The sequence below is a fragment of the Gigantopelta aegis genome, chromosome 8, assembly GCF_016097555.1.
Source record: "Gigantopelta aegis isolate Gae_Host chromosome 8, Gae_host_genome, whole genome shotgun sequence".
In the NCBI taxonomy this organism is placed as follows: domain Eukaryota; kingdom Metazoa; phylum Mollusca; class Gastropoda; order Neomphalida; family Peltospiridae; genus Gigantopelta; species Gigantopelta aegis.
This window is the reverse complement of record NC_054706.1, coordinates 51,413,281-51,435,379: the sequence shown is the minus strand read 5'-3', so window position 1 is coordinate 51,435,379 and position 22,099 is coordinate 51,413,281. Positions and strand designations below refer to the sequence as shown.

General features: G+C 36.3%; 1 protein-coding gene across 4 annotated transcripts in view; it reads right to left on the bottom strand.

Annotated features, from left to right (window-relative positions):
* Window positions 1-1,135: 1,135 nt before the first annotated feature.
* The window catches only part of LOC121379053 (transmembrane channel-like protein 7), an 87,335-nt gene continuing 66,371 nt past the window's right edge, over window positions 1,136-22,099 (bottom strand). For all 4 annotated transcript variants that reach the window (XM_041507504.1, XM_041507503.1, XM_041507505.1 and 1 more), the window contains 12 exons: window positions 17,437-17,594; window positions 15,836-15,983; window positions 14,908-15,069; window positions 13,298-13,458; window positions 12,278-12,440; window positions 10,918-11,012; window positions 9,718-9,831; window positions 8,916-8,991; window positions 8,110-8,240; window positions 7,339-7,506; window positions 6,033-6,111; window positions 1,136-5,377 (listed from right to left, as the gene is read on the bottom strand). In XM_041507504.1, the coding sequence (XP_041363438.1) occupies window positions 5,297-5,377; window positions 6,033-6,111; window positions 7,339-7,506; window positions 8,110-8,240; window positions 8,916-8,991; window positions 9,718-9,831; window positions 10,918-11,012; window positions 12,278-12,440; window positions 13,298-13,458; window positions 14,908-15,069; window positions 15,836-15,983; window positions 17,437-17,594 (1,536 nt within the window). In that variant the 3' untranslated portion in view covers window positions 1,136-5,296. The remainder of the gene's footprint in view (window positions 5,378-6,032; window positions 6,112-7,338; window positions 7,507-8,109; window positions 8,241-8,915; window positions 8,992-9,717; window positions 9,832-10,917; window positions 11,013-12,277; window positions 12,441-13,297; window positions 13,459-14,907; window positions 15,070-15,835; window positions 15,984-17,436; window positions 17,595-22,099) is intronic.

Sequence of the window (22,099 nt, the reverse complement as noted above, 5' to 3'; positions counted from 1 at the left end):
TAAGTAGCACAACTAGGAGGTCTGCTATGGATATATTCACCAACTGGGATGTGTTTAGCAAAGACTTGATAAGTAGCACAACTAGGAGGTCTGCTATGGATATATTCACCAACTGGGATGATGTTTAGCAGACTTGATAAGTAGCACAACTAGGAGGTCTGCTACGGATATATACACCAACTGGGATGTGTTTAGCAAAGACTTGATAAGTAGCACAACTAGGAGGTCTGCTATGGATATATTCACCAACTGGGATGATGTTTAGCAAAGACTTGATAAGTAGCACAACTAGGAGGTCTGCTACGGATATATTCACCAACTGGGATGATGTTTAGCAAAGACTTGATAAGTAGCACAACTAGGAGGTCTGCTATGGATATATTCACCAACTGGGATGATGTTTAGCAAAGACTTGATAAGTAGCACAACTAGGAGGTCTGCTATGGATATATTCACCAACTGGGATGTGTTTAGCAAAGACTTGATAAGTAGCACAACTAGGAGGTCTGCTACGGATATATTCACCAACTGGGATGATGTTTAGCAAAGACTTGATAAGTAGCACAACTAGGAGGTCTGCTACAGATATATTCACCAACTGGGATGATGTTTAGCAAAGACTTGATAAGTAGCACAACTAGGAGGTCTGCTATGGATATATTCACCAACTGGGATGATGTTTAGCAAAGACTTGATAAGTAGCACAACTAGGAGGTCTGCTACGGATATATTCACCAACTGGGATGATGTTTAGCAAAGACTTGATAAGTAGCACAACTAGGAGGTCTGCTATGGATATATTCACCAACTGGGATGTGTTTAGCAAAGACTTGATAAGTAGCACAACTAGGAGGTCTGCTATGGATATATTCACCAACTGGGATGATGTTTAGCAGACTTGATAAGTAGCACAACTAGGAGGTCTGCTATGGATATATACACCAACTGGGATGTGTTTAGCAAAGACTTGATAAGTAGCACAACTAGGAGGTCTGCTATGGATATATTCACCAACTGGGATGATGTTTAGCAAAGACTTGATAAGTAGCACAACTAGGAGGTCTGCTATGGATATATTCACCAACTGGGATGATGTTTAGCAAAGACTTGATAAGTAGCACAACTAGGAGGTCTGCTATGGATATATTCACCAACTGGGATGTGTTTAGCAAAGACTTGATAAGTAGCACAACTAGGAGGTCTGCTATGGATATATTCACCAACTGGGATGTGTTTAGCAAAGACTTGATAAGTAGCACAACTAGGAGGTCTGCTATGGATATATTCACCAACTGGGATGATGTTTAGCAGACTTGATAAGTAGCACAACTAGGAGGTCTGCTATGGATATATACACCAACTGGGATGTGCTTAGCAAAGACTTGATAAGTAGCACAACTAGGAGGTCTGCTATGGATATATTCACCAACTGGGATGATGTTTAGCAAAGACTTGATAAGTAGCACAACTAGGAGGTCTGCTATGGATATATTCACCAACTGGGATGATGTTTAGCAAAGACTTGATAAGTAGCACAACTAGGAGGTCTGCTATGGATATATTCACCAACTGGGATGATGTTTAGCAAAGACTTGATAAGTAGCACAACTAGGAGGTCTGCTATGGATATAATCACCAACTGGGATGATGTTTAGCAAAGACTTGATAATTAGCACAACTAGGAGGTCTGCTATGGATATAATCACCTACTGGGATGATGTTTAGCAAAGACTTGATAAGTAGCACAACTAGGAGGTCTGCTATGGATATATACACCAACTGGGATGTGTTTAGCAAAGACTTGATAATCAGCACAACTAGGAGGTCTGCTATGGATATATTCACCAACTGGGATGTGTTTAGCAAAGACTTGATAAGTAGCACAACTAGGAGGTCTGCTATGGATATATTCACCAACTGGGATGATGTTTAGCAAAGACTTGATACGTAGCACAACTAGGAAGTTTTTCTATGGATACATTCATCAACTTGGATGTGTTTAGCGATGACTTGACAATTAGCACAACTAGGAGATATGCTATGGATATATAATTCAAACAGGGTGGGGATTTTCATTCAGCAAAGACTTGATAATTAGCACAACTAGGAGATATGCTATGGATATATAATTCAAACAGGGTGGGGATTTTCATTCAGCAAATACTTGATAATTAGCACAACTAGGAGGTTTGCTCTTAAATACACCAAATGGTCTGTGTTTATCAAATATCTAATAATTAGCAACCATCTGATAATTATTCCATATGATAATGTTTTAGAAAGTTGTTGACAAAGAAGTTTGGCATACTAGCAAAAAACACGTAGGTGTAATAGACACATTTTGAAACATGTGTAATCAATGAGAAATTATGAATATCAACAATGACTGGTGATTTCTATAACTTATCATGGTACAACACAATGATTTATATAACTTATCATGGTACAACACAATGATTTATATAAATTCTCATGGTACAACACAATGATTTATATAACTTATCATGGTACAACACAATGATTTATATAACTTATCATGGTACAACAGAATTATTTATATAACTTATCATGGTACAACACAATGATTTATATAACTTATCATGGTACAACAGAATGATTTATATAACTTATCATGGTACAACACAATGATTTATATAACTTCTCGTGGTACAACACAATGATTTATATAACTTCTCGTGGTACAACACAATGATTTCTATAACTTATGGTACAACACAATGATTTCTATAACTTATCATGGTACAACACAATGATTTATATAACTTATCATGGTACAACACAATGATTTATATAACTTATCGTGGTACAACACAATGATTTATATAACTTATCGTGGTACAACACAATGATTTATATAACTTCTTGTGATACAACACAATGGTCAACATCTACAGAAGGTTCTCAGAAATGAATCTAGAAAGGTCTTTCTGAATCTTAAAAAGTTTGCTAAAAGTTACAAAAGTACAGGATTCGGAATATATAATATAAAAAAATATGGTGAAAATAATACCACAAACTATTCATAAAATTAGTATTCAGTAAATATTAAAATATAATATGTAGTAAGGCACAGCTTCCAATCAATGGAGTAATAAAATAAGTTGTAAAAAAACACCTGAAATTATTTAGGAAGTTAAAGAAAGCAGAGCCCTGTTCCATGAAGTGATCAATGCTAATGATGACATTTTCTACTTCTGGTGATGTATTATTTTTGTTATGTATCTTAGAACAATAAGGACTGGTATATCAAAGGCTCTGGTATGTGCTACCCTGTCTGTGGGATGTTGCGAATAAAAGATCCCTTGCTACTAATGGAAAAATGTAGTAGGTTTCCTTTCTTTGAATATATGTAAAATTTTTCAAATATTTCACATCCAATAGCTGATGATTAATAAATCAGTGTGCTCTAGTGGTGCCGTTAAACAAAACAAACTTTAGAGCAATAATTGCTCTATAGCTCTAAGCTGAAAGTAGAATGCATTGTCACAAATGCTTAGTATCAAACCTAATAATCAGTAAGACATATCCATTCATTTTTAGGGTCAAGATCACATAAAGGTAAAAAAAAAAAAATGACAGTTTGTGTAAATGGCTTTGGGGCTTATTTCCACAAATGACTTTGTATCTTCCTTAAAAATCATCAAACACTTGAGTTTTTCATTATTTCTTTAAAATTTCATTTGAGTAATTCAGTGTGGCCTCATACTGTCAAATTTGGTTAATTTTGTTTTAAATTACAAAGATCATATTGTGCAAGTCATCAACTGAAAAGAAATGTTTTGATTACCATATCAGGCAAGTATCTCAATTGTAGCACTAAGCACATTTCATGGAACAGGGATCATACAAATTGGCATATTAATAAGGCTAAAATGTCAGCAGTATATTGCAAGAATACTTTACGACACAACAAGAGACATTTTTCACTGACAACCACATGTGTGAAACCACCTTCACTTTGGAAACACATGGCTTGAACCATACTGTATATCAGACACAATCTGCAAGACACATTTTAGTTGAAATAGTTTTGATTTGAAACACACTTATTTTAGGAACACATTCAGTTTGAAGTACATTATGTTTAAGTCATTATTTCTCGTTTATGTTCTGTTTATATTCAGTTTCTGATACAGAATTCATATTGTAAAATAAACATTTACCACACATATCACAAAATTACCCAATTCCTATGACAAACACACTTGTAGCATTTGTATCATGCATATCATAAATACCGAATAGCTTGGACATCTCAAGCCAGATGACTGTCAATGTCAACATACATAATCTGCCAACATCGATTTAATGGAGTAAAAGTACTGTCAGCCCACACAGTTTGCCATAAAATAGCTATAAAACAATTATTTAAGACAGAAACAGTGTTCAAAAGATTCTTCCATTTCTAGAATATCACAAATTACACAGATTACGGTCTTTTTCTTTTTTTTAGCAGAATTTTTGCGTAATGTAGTTGTCGATCCAGCACATTTCTCAAGAGAACTCACATGTCTCAAAGAACACAAAGATGTGTTTTTCTGTTTAAATACACAGTAGCATTTTTAAGACCATACTCCACACAAATGTCCTTAAGGTTGTTTCCAAAATTAATAAAATGGGGATGGGGGCAGCTGAAGAAGGCCCTCGTAATTATTTTATGTCTGGTGGAGCTTCTGCCTTGTGCATGGTAAAAAAACCCAAAGCCTCCCATCCATCACTTGATAACAATTCTAGAACATTCTTTGTAGAACAATCATAAATCGCTTGATATCAATTCTAGAACAGTCTTTGTAAAACAACTATAAATCGCTTGATATCAATTCTAGAACAGTCTTTATAGAACCATAAAGAACACTTCCTTCTGCAGAATTTTCATGTATTTTACCTCTGTATAAAGGCCACCTGCTTTTTAAAGATCCCAGAGTGGCCTTTATGGACAGGTTTGACTGTTAATGGTCAGGCCTTTAGCAGTGTATCATTCAGCAGACGTTCATAGAAGATGACTGTTCACATGTTCATAGAAGATGACTGTTCACATGTTCATAGAAGATGACTGTTCACATGTAGGTCTGAAACCATGCTGCTCCATTTTAATGTGTTCACTCTCAGAAACAGAAAACATTGCACATTACAGACAGAACAGAGAGGGTTAGGTGTCCTATATCCTGCTGTTAATGGATCCAATTAGTTAAAGTTGTCTTGATTGACAAATGATTAAAATGCCTGATACAAATGATTAAGTAGATAACTAAGTGGTGGATTCTGTTGACAACTGTCATCTCTTGGCAGTCTGTAATTCTCCCTTTTGTATGACATCATTTACACGCATCAGCAGAAACTGACGATCTTTACCTTCCTGTGGTAATAAAAACACATGGAAAGATCATCAATAGGTCTCTAAATATAAAACAAATGTGAATAATCTGAAAAGGGCTTATGCCCCCAAAAATTGCATAACCTATTCAGATTTACATAACCTTGTTTGTATTTTTGAAAATGCTAGGACTAATCTTTACTTTTCTGGTAATAATAATAAAAACAGATGGAAAGATCATTAACAGGTCTATTAATATATATAAAAAAATTGAATAATCTGAAAAGGGCTTATGCCCCCAAAAATTGCATAACCTATTTACATTTACATAACCTTGTTTGTATTTTTAAAAATGCTAGGACTAGTAGTAGTAATAATAAAAACAGATGGAAAAATCATTAACAGGCCACTAAATATTCAAAATTTGAATAACCTGAAAAGGGTATTATGCCCCAAAAATTGCATAACCTATTTAGATTTACATAACCTTGTTTGTATTTTTGAAAATTCTAGGACTGATCATTGAGTAAATTGGTTATGCCAAATTAAATTACCCTGGTAAGGACAAAATCTGTACATCAGAAACCATCAGTATTTAAACATTGTTTTATATTCAGCTTTATCTCTACATACATGTATAATATTAAATATTCATCTTTATCTCAATATACATGTATAATATTAAATATTAAATTACCAATCGAAGTTGCTCTTTGAGAATCTCTTCCATCTTTTTATACCCTTGTCCAGCTGCCCAGAAATAGTATATACATAATCTACAAAACAAAAAAGAACATTAATTTATTCCTCATTATCAAGAATCCTAAGCCAATAGATCAAGATGAACATGCCTATTTAGCAAACACTGTGTGCATAGATCAATGAAAATGTTTTGCTACAAAACCTCTCAAAAGGAAAAAGGAACAAACACATGCAGCAAAATATACCGATGGAAAGAAATACGGGAACAAATGGCATTTGAGTGCAAATGTAATTCACTACTGGAGTAATTAAGTCTGTATAAAATACAGAGATGTATTGTGGCACTGCATGTCAGTACTGTGGGGTTGACGTCCAGTAGGCCCTAACACGGTTAATTTCCTGATACTTGTGGATAAGGATTTTGGTTGTAGTCAACATTTGATGTTACTACTCGCGTATTCCTTTATTTCATTCCATCAGTATAGTATGACACGACTACCCATCATCCCCACCCCTACCCCTACCCCCACAATGGTTTCCTCAGAATTACACAAACTGCACAACAAACTGAAAAAACTTAAAATCCTCATACCTGTATGAGATCAACATATTTATTATTAATTTCACTTATTACGTGTTCCACTTCACAAGACACTTAAACATACATTATATGATATGAGATTTACAGGAAAAGTTTGACTGAGGTGTTTTATAAAAAAAAAATCGCTGCTTACAAAAATATACCATTTTATAACAGTGTAGAAAAATAATAACATTCTAATGCAATCACAATCGTATTATTTTAAACTGTAAAAATTGTGCTGCAAAAAAGAACACCATTATGCTGATCTAAAAGTGAAACTAATGTTAAAGTTTAACACAAAAGTTGATGCCACCACCCTCCAAACAATCTCACCTTCTTACTTTATAAAGGCAAAACAAAAACTGTTCAAAGTGACATTGGGTGACAGGAGAATAACCACCTCATTATGAGGAATTACAAATTATCTGTCCCTCATGAATTAATGTTTTGAAACCCTCACCAAACAGGGCCGTAGCTAGGATTTTTTCTTTGGGGGGGGGGGGGGGGGGGGCAACTGCGTAGTTAATAGTCTAAAACTCCTTAAACGGTTAAGAGAATTTTCTTTAAGTTTCTATAATGCTTTCCAGATTTTTTTCACCCTCCCACCCCTGCCACAGTCTCGTATGTACAACATTAATTCACTTGGGACAGATAATTGTTAATTTGCCATAGGGTTACTATATTTCTGTGTTATTTAAAATAATTTCATTCTACTTACAGCAAAAGAATAATGGCTGGAATGAAGAATCCCACAGTTCCTAGGAAGAAGAAAATATCTCTAGCAACGGCTGGCCAAGTTGACACAGTGTTTGACACGATGTCGAAGAACACAAAGTCTGATTGGCTGTACACTCGGAAAGGGCCACAACTCTGTGATGGCTGGATACTGCAAGTAAAACCATAATTATTTGAAATTTAATATACCTGTATACCTGTAAGACGGTTATACAGAGACATAACAACATGACAACAGCATATGGTCAATTGCAGTAACATACCGCAGTAGCCTATGACAACAGTACACAATCATCAAGCAGAGTTTAAGCTGAACTTAAAACATTATTAGGAATTTTGTAAATTTGCTAAGAAGATCTGAAGGCAAATTTAGGTTTCAGTTTGCCAAAACAAAAAAACTAAATTAAAGCTCTTTAAAGAAGTGTATTTATTTGATTTTTGAATTTTTTAAATTTATTATTATATATATTATTAACCAAATTATACTGATATTTAACTTTGATCTTTTTCACAATGGAATTTGTCTACAGTATGCCTGGGAAAGATATCCCACAATGAATGGGATAATATATCACCAAAAAATCACAACAAAATTAAATAGTCTATGGCAATAAAACACAGCCCTTTTTTCATCATTAGGTGTGTTAAAATAAACAGTAGGGCCTACTTTATGACTTTAAGGTACAAAATTAATTATTAAAGTAAACAAAATATTCTTAAGCAAACAACAAGTACAAAGAAGTGGAGCACTTACTTGCCAAATATATAGCCTACAGGAATGACAGAAAGTATGAAGGAGAGAAGAAGTATTGTCATGAAGAATGAGTTTGACCGTGACGCTCGGTAAGGTCGCACTGGTGGAGTACAGTTCTTTAATACTGAAAACTGTAAATAACAAGTCAATGATTAACTGTTGTTGTACATATCACTGAAATATTTAAATAACATATATGATCCCAAAATACCCAATGACTTTAAAAGCTATGAATTATTATTCTATCAAGAATGAAGCTGAGATGGACCTTGATAATGTTTTATTGTTAATGTTCATGCCAAAGTTCAAATAAATTCCCTAAATCAGAATCATGGAAAACAAATTCTATTTTAAGATCTAAGACACCCTACCCAAAAACTGCACCCAAATGAGAAATGGTTCCTATCAGTATTCATATGGTTCAAAATATACTGATGGAAAGAAATAAAAAGGATCACACAGATAGCAACAAGAAATAATTACTGCATTAAAAATCAATTCATATTGTAAGAAATTGACTGGGAACATATAGACAGCACAGTCAACACTAGACATTCAATCCCACATTACAACTTGGTATGAAATACAGACATTACTACGCTAGTTGTGAATTAAATTTGGTCTTCTGACACCATATAACCATAAATAAAATATGTTGAGTGCGTTGTTAAATAAAGCAATTCCTTCCTTCCTTACACCAGCCAAAAATCTCACCCGATATAAAAATTTGTATAATTATGGGAATAGAAAATTAGAATACACACAATATGTTTTTGCCAATGAAACCTCAATCAAAAGCAACTTACCTTTTTCAGGTAGAAAATAATGAACACTTTTATCAAGGTGATGGCAGGAATTAGAGGCGAGAAAAACATGCCAAGCCTACAACAAAATAAACAATGTTAGCAAGCATATTTACAACTGCCAAACCTACAACGAAATAAACAATATTAGCAAGCATATTTGCAACACTATTTCGCTGGGAAAATATTTAGTACTTGTCATCTAAACATTTTTTGTTGTTTTCAGTTGAATAATAACAATAAGAATTAAAAGCGAAATAACTACGATTTGGACATTTTTCAGTATACAATTATTTCAGAAAAAAAACTATGGTGCCTAAAAAAACAAATGTGACAAATGAAAACTGCATTTATTTTTTTATCTATAAATATTTATTAAAAGTTTTTTTTTTTTTTTAAATGTATGTTACCCTTTTCTGGGGGTGTGCTGAGAGGATTAGTGGACAATGCAAAGGGATACATTTGCAAAAATTGGGTAGGTATGATAAGGTATCTTCCCATAGTGTTAATACATATAGCTGAGCATACAAGCAACAGCCTATTAACAGCAATTAAAGCAGAAAAAAAAGTTTAACTTTCTACCTAAAACAAAAGAAATAAGCCACACACTACATGACATTGCATTCAGTTCCAGATGAAGAAAAGTATAGGAGTTGCTCCCGACCCCCACCCTTGAGGGTTCTCAGGTTAAGATGTTTAAGTAGACTTGAATTAGCAGATGAAGAATAAAAAATTTCAACTCAAAACAGAAAAGGAAGTATTACTATATCTCAACCAAACTGTGTAATAGAAACATTATACTCACCAACAAATTGTTTGAGAGTATACTATGTCGAGAACATTTGTTGGAAGCTCAAATTCTTGCTGACCAAACATTTTGACCAACTTAGATTTCTCCTGGAACTTGTCATATAATAATCTGAAAAAAAAAGAAAGAAAATAACTAGGACTGCATGATCAAATGGCAATAATAAACAAAAGACCCACCAAATTGACATTATACTATGCTGTATAAATTTACTATATGTAACCAATGGAATTAGTTGTGGGGAAAACAATCAAGGAGAATTTTTTAAAGTCCATAATTCCAAACTTTATGTATATATTAATTAATACGTCTATCCCAAACTCATCAGAAAAACAACAATTTTTGTTTAATTATTAATTTACAAGATTTAATTTTATTTTCATCTGTCTACTTCTTTCATTGCAGTTTTGGGTGACCATAATCTACTGCCAAAGTGATATGCAGATTATCCAGTTAATGAAATACACAATTTATAATTTTAACTAAACTAACATACCTTGTACTGTCTGCAGTTAAACAAATAGGGCTGAATTTACAAAACCTGTTTATGTCTTACATGCAGGTAAATACATACATTAACAATGCTTAAACACCTGTTTATGTCTTACATGCAGGTAAATACATACATTAACAATGCTTAAAGGCACATTCCTGAGTTTGCTGCAATTTTTAAGATGTTATCAACTAACAGAGACTTTTTAACGATTGTAATTACATATCAAATATATTTTACTGCATAACATATTAGTGGCTGTATATTGAACGTTTCTGATCATTCGAATATTTGTACTAGCGTAAATTTCATTTTCTTTCCTAAAATATATTTTTTTAGTACGTATGAAATTATTTGAAGACAAAATCCAGTTTGGGCTTATGACAAATATTAAGATGACCAGAAACACACTGGATATACAAACACTGATATTCTAAACAAGAAAATATATTTAGTATGTAATTTTAATTGTAGAAATATTTTATTAGTCGGAAACATTTTACAATGCAGCAAACTCAGGAATGTCCCTTTGGCCCCAGCTGTTTAATATATGTTTTGTAAACTGACTTTAATGGTGTTTTATTTACCCAGATTATAAACTTATTAATTCTGTATTACAGGTCAGTGATTCTTCTATTTACATTTCTTCACAGCACCCATGTTTCTCTATGCCACAACATCCATGTTTTTTTTTAAATGCTTACTTTCTAATGAACTCGAAAAATGTCAGCATAAGCACAGCCACAAAATCCACCAACGCCAGCTTGTAAAACTGCTGTCCAACGTATGTTTCCCAGCACTGTAACATAATGAGGTATAATTAAACAAATTATTGAAAGAAAAAAATGCAACTCAAAGAATTCAGATAAAAACTTTCTCTGTATGATTTGCATGCAAAAATTAAATCACTGCTCATGTCAGAAAAAGAACACTTTGAGGTTATCCATCCCATTACAAACATTTCACATAATTAGAACTTACTGATCCAGTCAACTTAAGCAACCATCATCTGATCATTACCGTCTACCATTAGAAGCCGTCTGCGAGATGGCATGTTATATTTATTATTTATAACAGTATGTACTTTTATTAATGTTATTAAATGAATGAATGAATGAATGAATGAATGAATGTTTAATGACACCCCAGCACAAAACTACATATCAGCTATTGGGTGTCACAAGTTATTAATAAAGCACTTACAAAAAACATATGTTGCCAATCACATATTTCTCAGAATGTTTCATCTTTTTGCAGAGGGAAAAGGGGGTCCACAGAAACAAATAAACTTTGAATTTTGTCTGAATATAAGTGTGATTAATAGTCTTATTCTCCTAATGTGACCTCACATTTTAAGATTACTGCACTCTCTAGTTAATATTAACTGTGTAACCCTCAAGAAACACAATGTTTTGTTATGGTTGTTTGCTGTGTACATATAAACTCTATGCCTATTACCAATGAAGGTTCAGGCATGTCCATCAAACACCCAGTCTCTGGCATTGTTGTCTAGATAAAGTTAAATTTTGTTTTGTTTAACAACACCACTAGAGAACATTGATTTATTAATCATCGGCTATTGGATGTCAAACATTTGGTAATTTTGATATATAGTCTTAGAGAGGAAACAATCTACATTTTTCCATTAGTAGCAAGGGGTCTTTTATATGTACCATCTCACAGATGGGATACCAGTCATGGTGCATTGGCTGAAACAAGAAATATCCCATTGAGCCACCTGTCGGGGATCGATCCTAGACTAATGATGAATCAATCAAGCACTTTACCACTTGGCTACGTCCCACGTCCCCAGACAGGATAGTTGCACCAGTTGTGGAGCACCGGCTGGAACGTGAAATAGTCCAAAGGCCCCACCATCACAGATCGATCCTAGACCAACCGCACAGGACTGGGATGTGGAGGTGGACAGCAAAAGAAGTTGAAAGATAGGATTGCCAGATCGTGAAGAAATGAGATGGAATTTTAAGGAGAGAAAGGAAAGGGGGCAGTGGGATGAAAAAACCCACCCAAAATGTGCATCAGGTGTACTGTTGTGTAGCGTACCTTTATAGTTCCTTTTGTCTGTGTGCTGCTGCGTTCCACCCACTGTGTGTTACCACAGCAGGTCTGTGTTTTCACGTCGCACTTCATCTCCTTCGATGACAACAGCTGGATGTACAGAGAGATGGCCAGAACTCCCAGAGAAGCCAGTCGCAGCAATACAGTCCTGTAACAACACAAGAAATATTAAACAATTATTGCATTGTGATAAGTCTTGTGGAGCAAAGATAACAATATTATTATACACACGGTTCAACATAACCGAGTTATTAAAAGCCATATGAAGCACACATGTAATAACAAGTGTAATGACCTAATTTGGGGAAGCGACGTTGCTTCACCAATCCTAACTCAGACTGTGGATGTGAAATACGACGTCATTTTGTCATCTCCTTTTAGTTGTGGTCTTTTTCATTCAGAATTTTTTTTATTATAACACTTGTGTGTGAGTCGTACTGATTTACGAAACTTGCCCGGACAATATAAAAATCCTGACATTTGTTTCGTAAAATCAATACCACACACAAGCTTGTATAATAATCTCTATTTTTTACATACCTATTCAATCTTACTATAGTGATAAAGACATTTTGAAACCGTGCGATCGGGACCAGAACTTTTAAATTGGGAATTCCCTTTTTATTTTGATTGCATTTAGCGCCTTTTATTTACTGACGTCATATACGATTTACAAATGATGTCACATCTTATTCGAAACATTACATAAGGCTGCCGCAGAGTATGATGTATGATTCTTAATGATAAGTAAATCCATGAAAGGAGTTTTGATCAAGAGTACAACATCATGACTTACTGGTTTATAAAATCAAAGAGCAGTGCAATATGATAAAAAATGGAAACACGTGACATCACCCTGACCAATTGGAAGTTATGAATAATAGCAGTGAAGGCAATTTTATCACTATTAAACCACTCCAGACCACAATCAAATTAAACTAACCTGAAATATTATACAATTAACCATTACAAACCCTAGACCACCCAAAAAAAGAAGAAATTAACCTGAACAGAGTTAGCTTCAGTTCAAAGCTTGGACTGTACTGCTCTGCTATGACGACCTTGGAGAACATGAGCGGGATGACGAAGTTGAGGAAGGTCACAGTCAAGGACGGAAGGTACTCCACAATCAAGTCTACAATCTCACTCAGGTTTTGCTTCCGAAGCTGTCGCAAACAAAACAAAAGGCAAAATTAACTCTACGGACCAAAACAAACCAAAGCTAGGTCTGGGGCTGCAGTGTGTGGTAAAAGAAGGAAGGAAATGTTTTATTTAACGACACACTCAACACATTTTATTTATTGTTATATGGCGTTGGACATATGGTCAAGAACCACACAGATATTGAGAGAGGAAACCCGCTGTCACCACTTCATGGGCTATTCTTTTCAATTAGCAGCAAGGGATCTTTTATATGCACCATCCCACAGACAGAGGGCCCAGTTTTCAGAGGTTTCACTGTAGAACATCTGTAATGAATTAATGAATGTAGACATTAACTCTCATACAGTCCATAAAGCTTGAATCTGTCATTATTTCATAAACTCATCTTCGTTTTGGGGCAGGATATAGCCCACTAGTAAAGTCAGTCTGGGATTGATTATTGTTGGTGGGCCCATTGGGCTATTTTTTGTTTTCCAGCCAGTGTGCCATGACTGGTATACCAAAGGTCGTGGTATGTGTTATCCTGTCTGCGGGATTGTGCATATAAAAGATCCCTTGCTACTAAAGGAAAAATGTAGTGCTTTTCCAAATGTATGACATCCAATAGTAGATGATTAAAACAATCAATGTGCTCTAGTGGTGTCGATAAACAAAACTAACTTTTACTTTCATCTTCTTTTCACACCCAGTAGCCAGTATATTTGTCATGTTGCAGTGTCGTTAAACATTCATTCATTCATTCAATACAGATATTATATTTTCAAGTACTGGTGTAGTTATGTAGGCAAGAAAAAGAATTTTTCACTATTTTAACTGGTATAAATAAGACAATTCCATCCTGAGGGAGAAACAAATTGTGTAAACAAAAAGCATGTTCTGCCTTAGGTTAGAAATGCCTTATGTATAAGTCACAATTGTAAAAGATATATTATTCTAAAACCAAAGGACTGCTTCTTTAATGACACTTAAGAATAGTCTAGCCTACAGCTATCTATAGGGGGGAAAAATGAATGACACATCAGCACATTTACATTTTTTAAAACAGCAATTTGGTGTCTAACACATGATTATTTCAACAGTTAGGTCCAAAATGGAAATACCACAGTTTCACCATTAATCTCAATTTTAAAAAGAAAGAAAAATGAGAGAAGGGACAGAAAAAAAGACAATGAAAATGCTTATTTACAGTTACATTATACATGTACTAGATGACTGCTTTTTTACTTACATCCCAGTGCACCAGGATTAGCATATCAAAGGCTGTGGTATGTGCTATCCTATCTGTGGGATGGTACACATAAAAGATCCTTTGCTACTAACGGAAAAAGGTGGTAGGTTTCCTCTCTATGACTGTTTTAAAATGACCATATGTTTGACACCCAATAGCCGATGATTAATAAATCATTGTGCTCTAGTCGTGTCGTTAAACAAAACAAACTTCTTCTACTTACGTCTAACAGTGTTTGTGTTGTCCAGTACACCAAATATAACGTAGCTCCAAGGATGGCCAGGACGAAGAGGTTGATGATGAGGCGAATCATATACAGTCTGTATCTCTGGCATCGCGTCTTTTCGGCATTTAGTATTCTCCGGCGGTATTCATTCAGGTCAGCCTGAAAACGAGCGTCAACGAAAGAGTAAGTAAAAAGGTGAAAAGTATAACATTGACACCTAAATGTTTGGGGAATACAGTATGTGCTTGTGATGTCCTAATAAAAAAAATTCTTTGTTTCAGTGTCACCAGTTTGCAATGTCTGTAAAGAATTAACTTTTTTTTAATGTTTTGGTTAAAATATTAAAAAAAATTAATCTGTTCTTGTCATTTTGTTACTACATCTGGAAAGTAACCAGTATTATAAAGCAAAAGCATTTGGTTAAAATGTCCAACATTTCACTTTTTTTTTTTTTTTTTTTATATTTTAAAATCAGTATTGTTATTTAACCTGTAGAAAGTAGTGTGGAAAGTATAGAAAAGCAAAGATACTACAAATTAAGCTAAAACTGCACTTTAAAAAGACAGTCTATCTTTTAATGTATTTTGTGGAGCACAAGGCCTTCAAATAATGTATTTTACTCCAGTGGCGTAGCGTGGGTGGGGCCACCGGGGCCGTTGCTCCGGGCGCAAAATTCTGGAAGGGACTCGGAAACTGCCAATGGTCCAGTGTTTAGTGGGTGCAATACATTCCTTGCCCCGGGTGCTGGCAACCCACGCTACACCACTGTTTTACTCAAGGCTGCCCCTATTATAGTAAGTCAAAAATGGGTTACATAACAGGCATTGAAAATATTGATAAATGTTGGCCTCTTAATCATGGATCAATTAGATTTCTTTTTTAGATCATCATTTTCTCCAAAATGGATGAATTATTGATATCATACTTTCAACTCCTGTGCCAAACTGGCTTGTTTCTGTGTGGCCGTCTTGGGGTTACTGATGCAGAAGTCCCAGCCCCCGAACACCTTGTTACAGTACATAGTGGTGGTATTCTCTTGGTCCGTGACTGCCTCCTTGACACTCTTACCAGAACTGAAATCACAAGACATGTCTTTAAAAACTTTGTTTTGTTTGACAACAAAACTAGAATATATTGATTAATTAATCATCAGTTACTGGAGTCAAATATTTGATAATGCTGATGTAATCTCCAGAGGAAACCTGCTACAATTTGTTTATTACATTGAAACTCCTCTAAACTGGACACACTCAGGACCAAGTAAAAAGTCTGGTTTTAAGAGGTATCTGGTTTAGAAAGGTTCTCTTCTGTACAGATATTTTAAAAGAGGCCACGAAAAAAGTCTGGTTTTGAGGGAATTCTGGTTTACAGAGGGCCAGGGTTTTGAGAGGTATCTCTGTAGTAGCAAGGGATCTTTTATATTTATCACTGGTAAAACTCAATCTGTGACAGTAAAGCCAGCATTAATGTCACAAACGTAGTTATCCCCAAAATGCTGTTATGTAGTTTGTAGGCACTGCCATGTTGTTATGTCTCAAGATGTTATTATAAGCATGGGGCCAGCTCTAACACAAACTACAACTATTTCTTAAAATGTGATGAAAGAAAGTGACTACAAACACATAAAGGTGTGTTAATCATTTTGATTAGGATGTTTTCTCAATGGATGACAGAAAACAAATCCACCTCTATTAGATATTATTAATATTTATGGCTCATCAAAGTCTGAAAGACGTTCACATTAAATCATCTCTACACGAGTGCACCAATGACTGCATCTTCATAGATACAATAAACAGATTCAAAGAAGCATTATAGATAAGTGTCCAGTTACATTTACTATTTGGAATGAGATTAAGATTGAAGGAAAGAAAGAAAGAAAGAAATTTTTATTTACAGTCATATGGCGTCAGACATATGGTTAAGAACCACACAGATTTTGAGGGAGGAAACCTGCTGTTGTTACTTCATGGGCTACTCTTTTCGATTAGCAGCAAGGGATCTTTTATATGTACCATCCCATAGACAGGATAGCACATACCACGGCCTTTGATGTACCAGTCGTGGTGCACTGGCTGGAGTGAGAAATAGCCCAACTGGCCCACCGATGGGGATCGATCCCAAACCAACTACACATCAAGCGAGCACTTTACTACTGGGCTATGTCTCGCCCCACGGAATTAAGATTGACTACAGGCAGCCATTCTTAATGCAGTGATTATTTTCAAAAAATATTTTTATCACATAGTTCTATAGTGAGGGGATTCAGCTAATCCAATATCAAATTTTTATTTTAATACTGAGTACCACTGACATTAAAAATCATATCTGGACTTTTGTCCAAGTTAAGTAAACTTAAGTAAAGAGTTTTGAAATATGATCTTGTACTAACACTATCAAATGATCTTGTTGAAAAACTAACACTATTAATTAATTTTGATGGAAGATTAACACTATTAATTATTCTTGGTAAAAAATTTAATAAAATCAACACATTAAAATACTGTAGCACATTCTAGTTCTTACTTTTTAACAATCAGCATAAAACTGATCAGAAAACAGATCCACGTTGCCAGCATATACGCCAAACTCATGTTATATGTCCCATCTTCGCTTTTTCCAGGCACTGTATACGACTTGTTGAAATAAACTCCATAAAACAACTCGGTTCTCTCCATCCACCCCTGAAAGTAAAGTAATACAGTCAACATAACTTGGTTCCATGCTAATTGTAGTTTAAACAGTATTTATTTATGGAACATAACAAACACATGTTGGCAGAGAGATATTTGAAAAAAGAAATGTTTTATTTAACGATGCACTCAACACATTTTATTTACGGTTATATGGCGTCAGACATATGGTTAAGGACAACACAGATATTGAGAGAGGAAACCCACTGTCATCATGTCATGGACTACTCTTTTCGATTAGCAGCAAGGGATCTTTTATATGCACCATCCCACAGACAGGGTAGTACATACTACGGCCTTTGATATACCAGTCATGGTGCACTGGCTGGAACGAGAAATAGCCTAATGAGCCCACCGACGGGGAGAGATATTTGAGATATACAAATGTACATAGTCACCTGCTACCTTTTTTCATTAGCAGCAAGGGATTTTATATATGCACCATCCCACAGACAGGACAACACATGCATACTACAGCCTTTGATATACCAGTCGTGGTACACTGGCTGGAACGAGAAATAGCCCAGTGGGCCCACCGACCGACAGGGATCAATCCTAGACCAACTGCGCATCCAGCTAGTGCTTTACTACTGGGCCACTTGCTGGAGATTAAGAACTTGAGAAATAGTTTGTGTATAATGATGTTGACAGCATTGAATATCATCAGGCAGACTCTGACATGGAACAAGAACAAGGCAGAAGAAAAAGAGGCTGCCCAAAGAACACATGATGAAGGGACCTCCAGGGGGACACCAAGAAGACAGGATACACCTGGAGGCAGCTTGAAACCAGAGCCCAGGACAGACAACTCTGGAAAACTCTAGTCAACGGCCTATGCCCCAGAATGGATGACCAGAAGTGTAACCTATGTTACAGAAACAGGTTTCTTCTCTCATGATCTCAGCAAAATGTTGAAATAATCATGTCAGACACTACAGCAAATTGCCACAGTTCTGAGGTTTCATGAAATACTCATTTCTAATGTGTTTCGCGGGCGGGATTTAGCTCAGTTGGTTGAGTGCTTGCCTGAGGTGCTTGTGTTGCAGAATTGAACTACATCAGCGGATCCATTTAATTGATTAGTTTTTTTTCTCATTCCACCCAGTACACCACTGTGGTATGTGCTTTCCTGTCTGTGGGAAAGTGCATATAAAAGATCCCTTATTGCGTTTGGAAAAATGACGAGTCAGAATAACCATATGTTTGACATCCAATAACCGATGATTAATTAATCAATGTGCTCCAGTGGTGTTGTTAAACAAAACAAACAAACTTCTTACATATTTCACATATGATTACTAAGTACAGTGTACTGCCTTTTGTGGTAATGGAAAACTGTAGCGGGTTTCCTCTCTAAGACGATATTATGTCAAAATTACCAAATGTTTGACATCCAATAGCCGATGATTAATAAATCAATGTATACTCCAGTGATGTTAAACAAAAAACTTTCTTTTCATCAGTAAAATGCAAATATGATCCAGCAATTCATCAAAAAGATTTTTGTTTTTTTTTCAACAAAGCTAAGTACTTCTGGTTATGCATGAGTTGCCATTTCATCATCTGAACACTTTAATATTAGTATTGCACAAATGAACATTTGGTTTTAAAATGATAATTTTATAGTGGTTTTTTTTTTTTTTAAAAGACATAGTTCACTGAAATTGAAAATAAAGTTTTAGCAGTTATATAAATATGTCTACCTGAAAGAAAATGACCCGAGTTCAGTCAAGACAAGTTTTTCAGTTATCAGAACATAGATATTATTTAATGACATCACTAGAGCACACTGATTTAATAATCATCGACTATTGGTAAACATTTGTTTTACATATAGTTACATTTGTCCCAAGGGATCGTTTTTATGCACCATCCCACAGACATGATAGCAGATACCATGACCGTTGATATGCCAGTCTTGGTGCACTGGCTGGAACAAGAAATAGGCCAATGGGCCCACCGACAGGAATCAATCCTAGACTGATGACACATCAGGTGAGCATTTTACCACTGGGCAAAGTCCTATGTCAGCAGAGCCTAGAAACTGTTTAGCTAATTGCCAACAATGTATTTAGCCTAACTGTACACAATGACTTACAATTTTCAAGTTTATCAGTATAGCATATTTTATTAATAATGTTTATAGAAACCATTACCTCCATTATATACTCTTCAAAAAAAGAAACGCAAAAGGGTACAAATGGGTTATAACTCCGATTTTATGTTTCCTACCGGTTCATGCTTTGTGAATATAAGGTCATTGCATGTCCCAAACATATTCCCACGGTTACATTCGATAAAACGCAGCTACTGTACAATAAAGTTCCAAAATGTGAATATTCGCAAAAACGCAGCCACGTGCAAACCATGTCACCACTGCACGTGCGTTGTCTACACGTGCAACATGAACACTGACAGTATAAAAGTGCAGGGTGTTCGCTTGCCTGGCCTCTGTATCTGGCCGACAGTTGACAATCCAGGACATGCCATGTCTCAGTGAACCGCAGAGAAACAATGCCATCGGCCGACTAGACGCAGGCGAATCCAGAACGGCCGTTGCCAGGGCATTCCATGTGTCCCCAAGCACCATCTCCAGACTGTGGGACCATTACCAGCAACATGGATCAACACGTGACCTCCCTAGATCCGGTCGACCAGGGGTCACTACCCCCGGGCAGGACCGCTACATCCGGGTACACCACCTTCGGGAACGATTGACTACTGCCACCTCCACAGCCGCAGCAATACCAGGTTTGCGCAGGATATCCGACCAGACCGTACGGAACCGCCTACGTGAGGTAGGAATTCGTGCCAGATGTCCAGTTCGAGGTGTCATCTTAACACCACAACACCGTCGACTCCGACTGCAGTGGTGCCAGATTCATCGACAATGGCCTCAACTGCGATGGAGACAGGTGTGGTTCAGTGACGAGTCTCGATTTCTGCTCCGACGTCATGATGGAAGATGTCGCGTGTATAGGCGTCGTGGTGAACGTTATGCGGCAAACTGCGTGCAGGAAGTGGACAGATTCGGCGGGGGTAGTGTCATGGTGTGGGCAGCCATCTCACACACTGGCAGAACTGACCTGGTCCACGTGCAGGGCAACCTGAATGCACAGGGCTACATTGACCAGATCCTCCGACCACACATCGTTCCAGTTATGGCCAACGCCAACGCAGTGTTCCAACATGACAACGCCAGGCCTCACACAGCACGTCTCACAATGGCTTTCCTACAGAACAACAACATTAATGTCCTTCCTTGGCCATCGATATCACCAGATTTGAACCCAATTGAGCATCTATGGGACGAGTTGGACCGACGCCTCCGACAGCGACAACCACAGCCCCAGACCCTGCCCGAGCTGGCAGCAGCCTTGCAGGCCGAGTGGGCCACCATCCCCCGGGACGTCATCCGTACTCTGGTTGCTTCAATGGGCAGGCGGTGCCAGGCAGTTGTCAACACACGCGGAGGCCACACCCGGTATTGACTCCAGATGACCTTGACCTTGGTGGTGTGTCCTATCACTTACTCACAATGGACTAGAGTGAATTGTGAACAATCCTGCAACATTTGGTAATTATCGGACTCACCATTCAATAATTAAATCAATTCTCCAAATGTTACAACAATGTGGTTTTGCGTTTCTTCTTTTGAAGAGTATATTTATACAAAGTGTACTATGATCTTGTAGTAGTGTTGGTATAAAGTGCTCCTACTGGCAGTAGCTAGTGGGAATTTCCCTATTAGCTCAGTTGGTAGAGCGCTGGACTATCGTACTGAGAGTCCGTGGTTCAAATCCCCTCAGTGGAGGCTGATTTTTCTGTTACATTAGGAGCTGACGTAGGGTGTGTTCTTAACACAAGAATACAATTATAACCCAGTCAGGACCCGTAACAGTTCAACTGCCCGTGGCCCACAGCTCCAGGACATAGCTTCACTTGAGGGGGAGTTTGTAGTAATGTTGGTATAAAGTGCTCCAACTGGCAGTAGCTAGTGGGAATTTCCCTATTAGCTCAGTTGGTAGAGCGCTGGACTATCATACTGAGAGTCTGTGGTTCGAATCCCCTCAGTGGAGGTTGATATTTATCTGTTACATTTTGGAGCCGATGTAGGGGCTGGGTGTTTTCTTAACACAAGAATACAATTATAACTTATTAACATATGCTACAGCAAAAGTATTTAAATATAGGCCTGTGGCTTATTTACCAACCCACTCAGTTAGGAAATAATGTTGTTACAATTACATTTATTGCCATCAGCAACCAAATTACCCATCTTCATTTACACAACATCTTAAAAGAACAAAGAACGTACGACAATGTGAGTGAATTGAAGAGTCACAACAACTTGAATATATTATGTAAATGCAACTCATTTAACACATTAGCAATATTAATGAATGCATCCGCACTCCAAAAGTCTTAAATAACAAAGGTTATGGGAGCTTACATGTATCCCTGTAAAGGCAAGAGCATTTAGCCATTGCTAATCT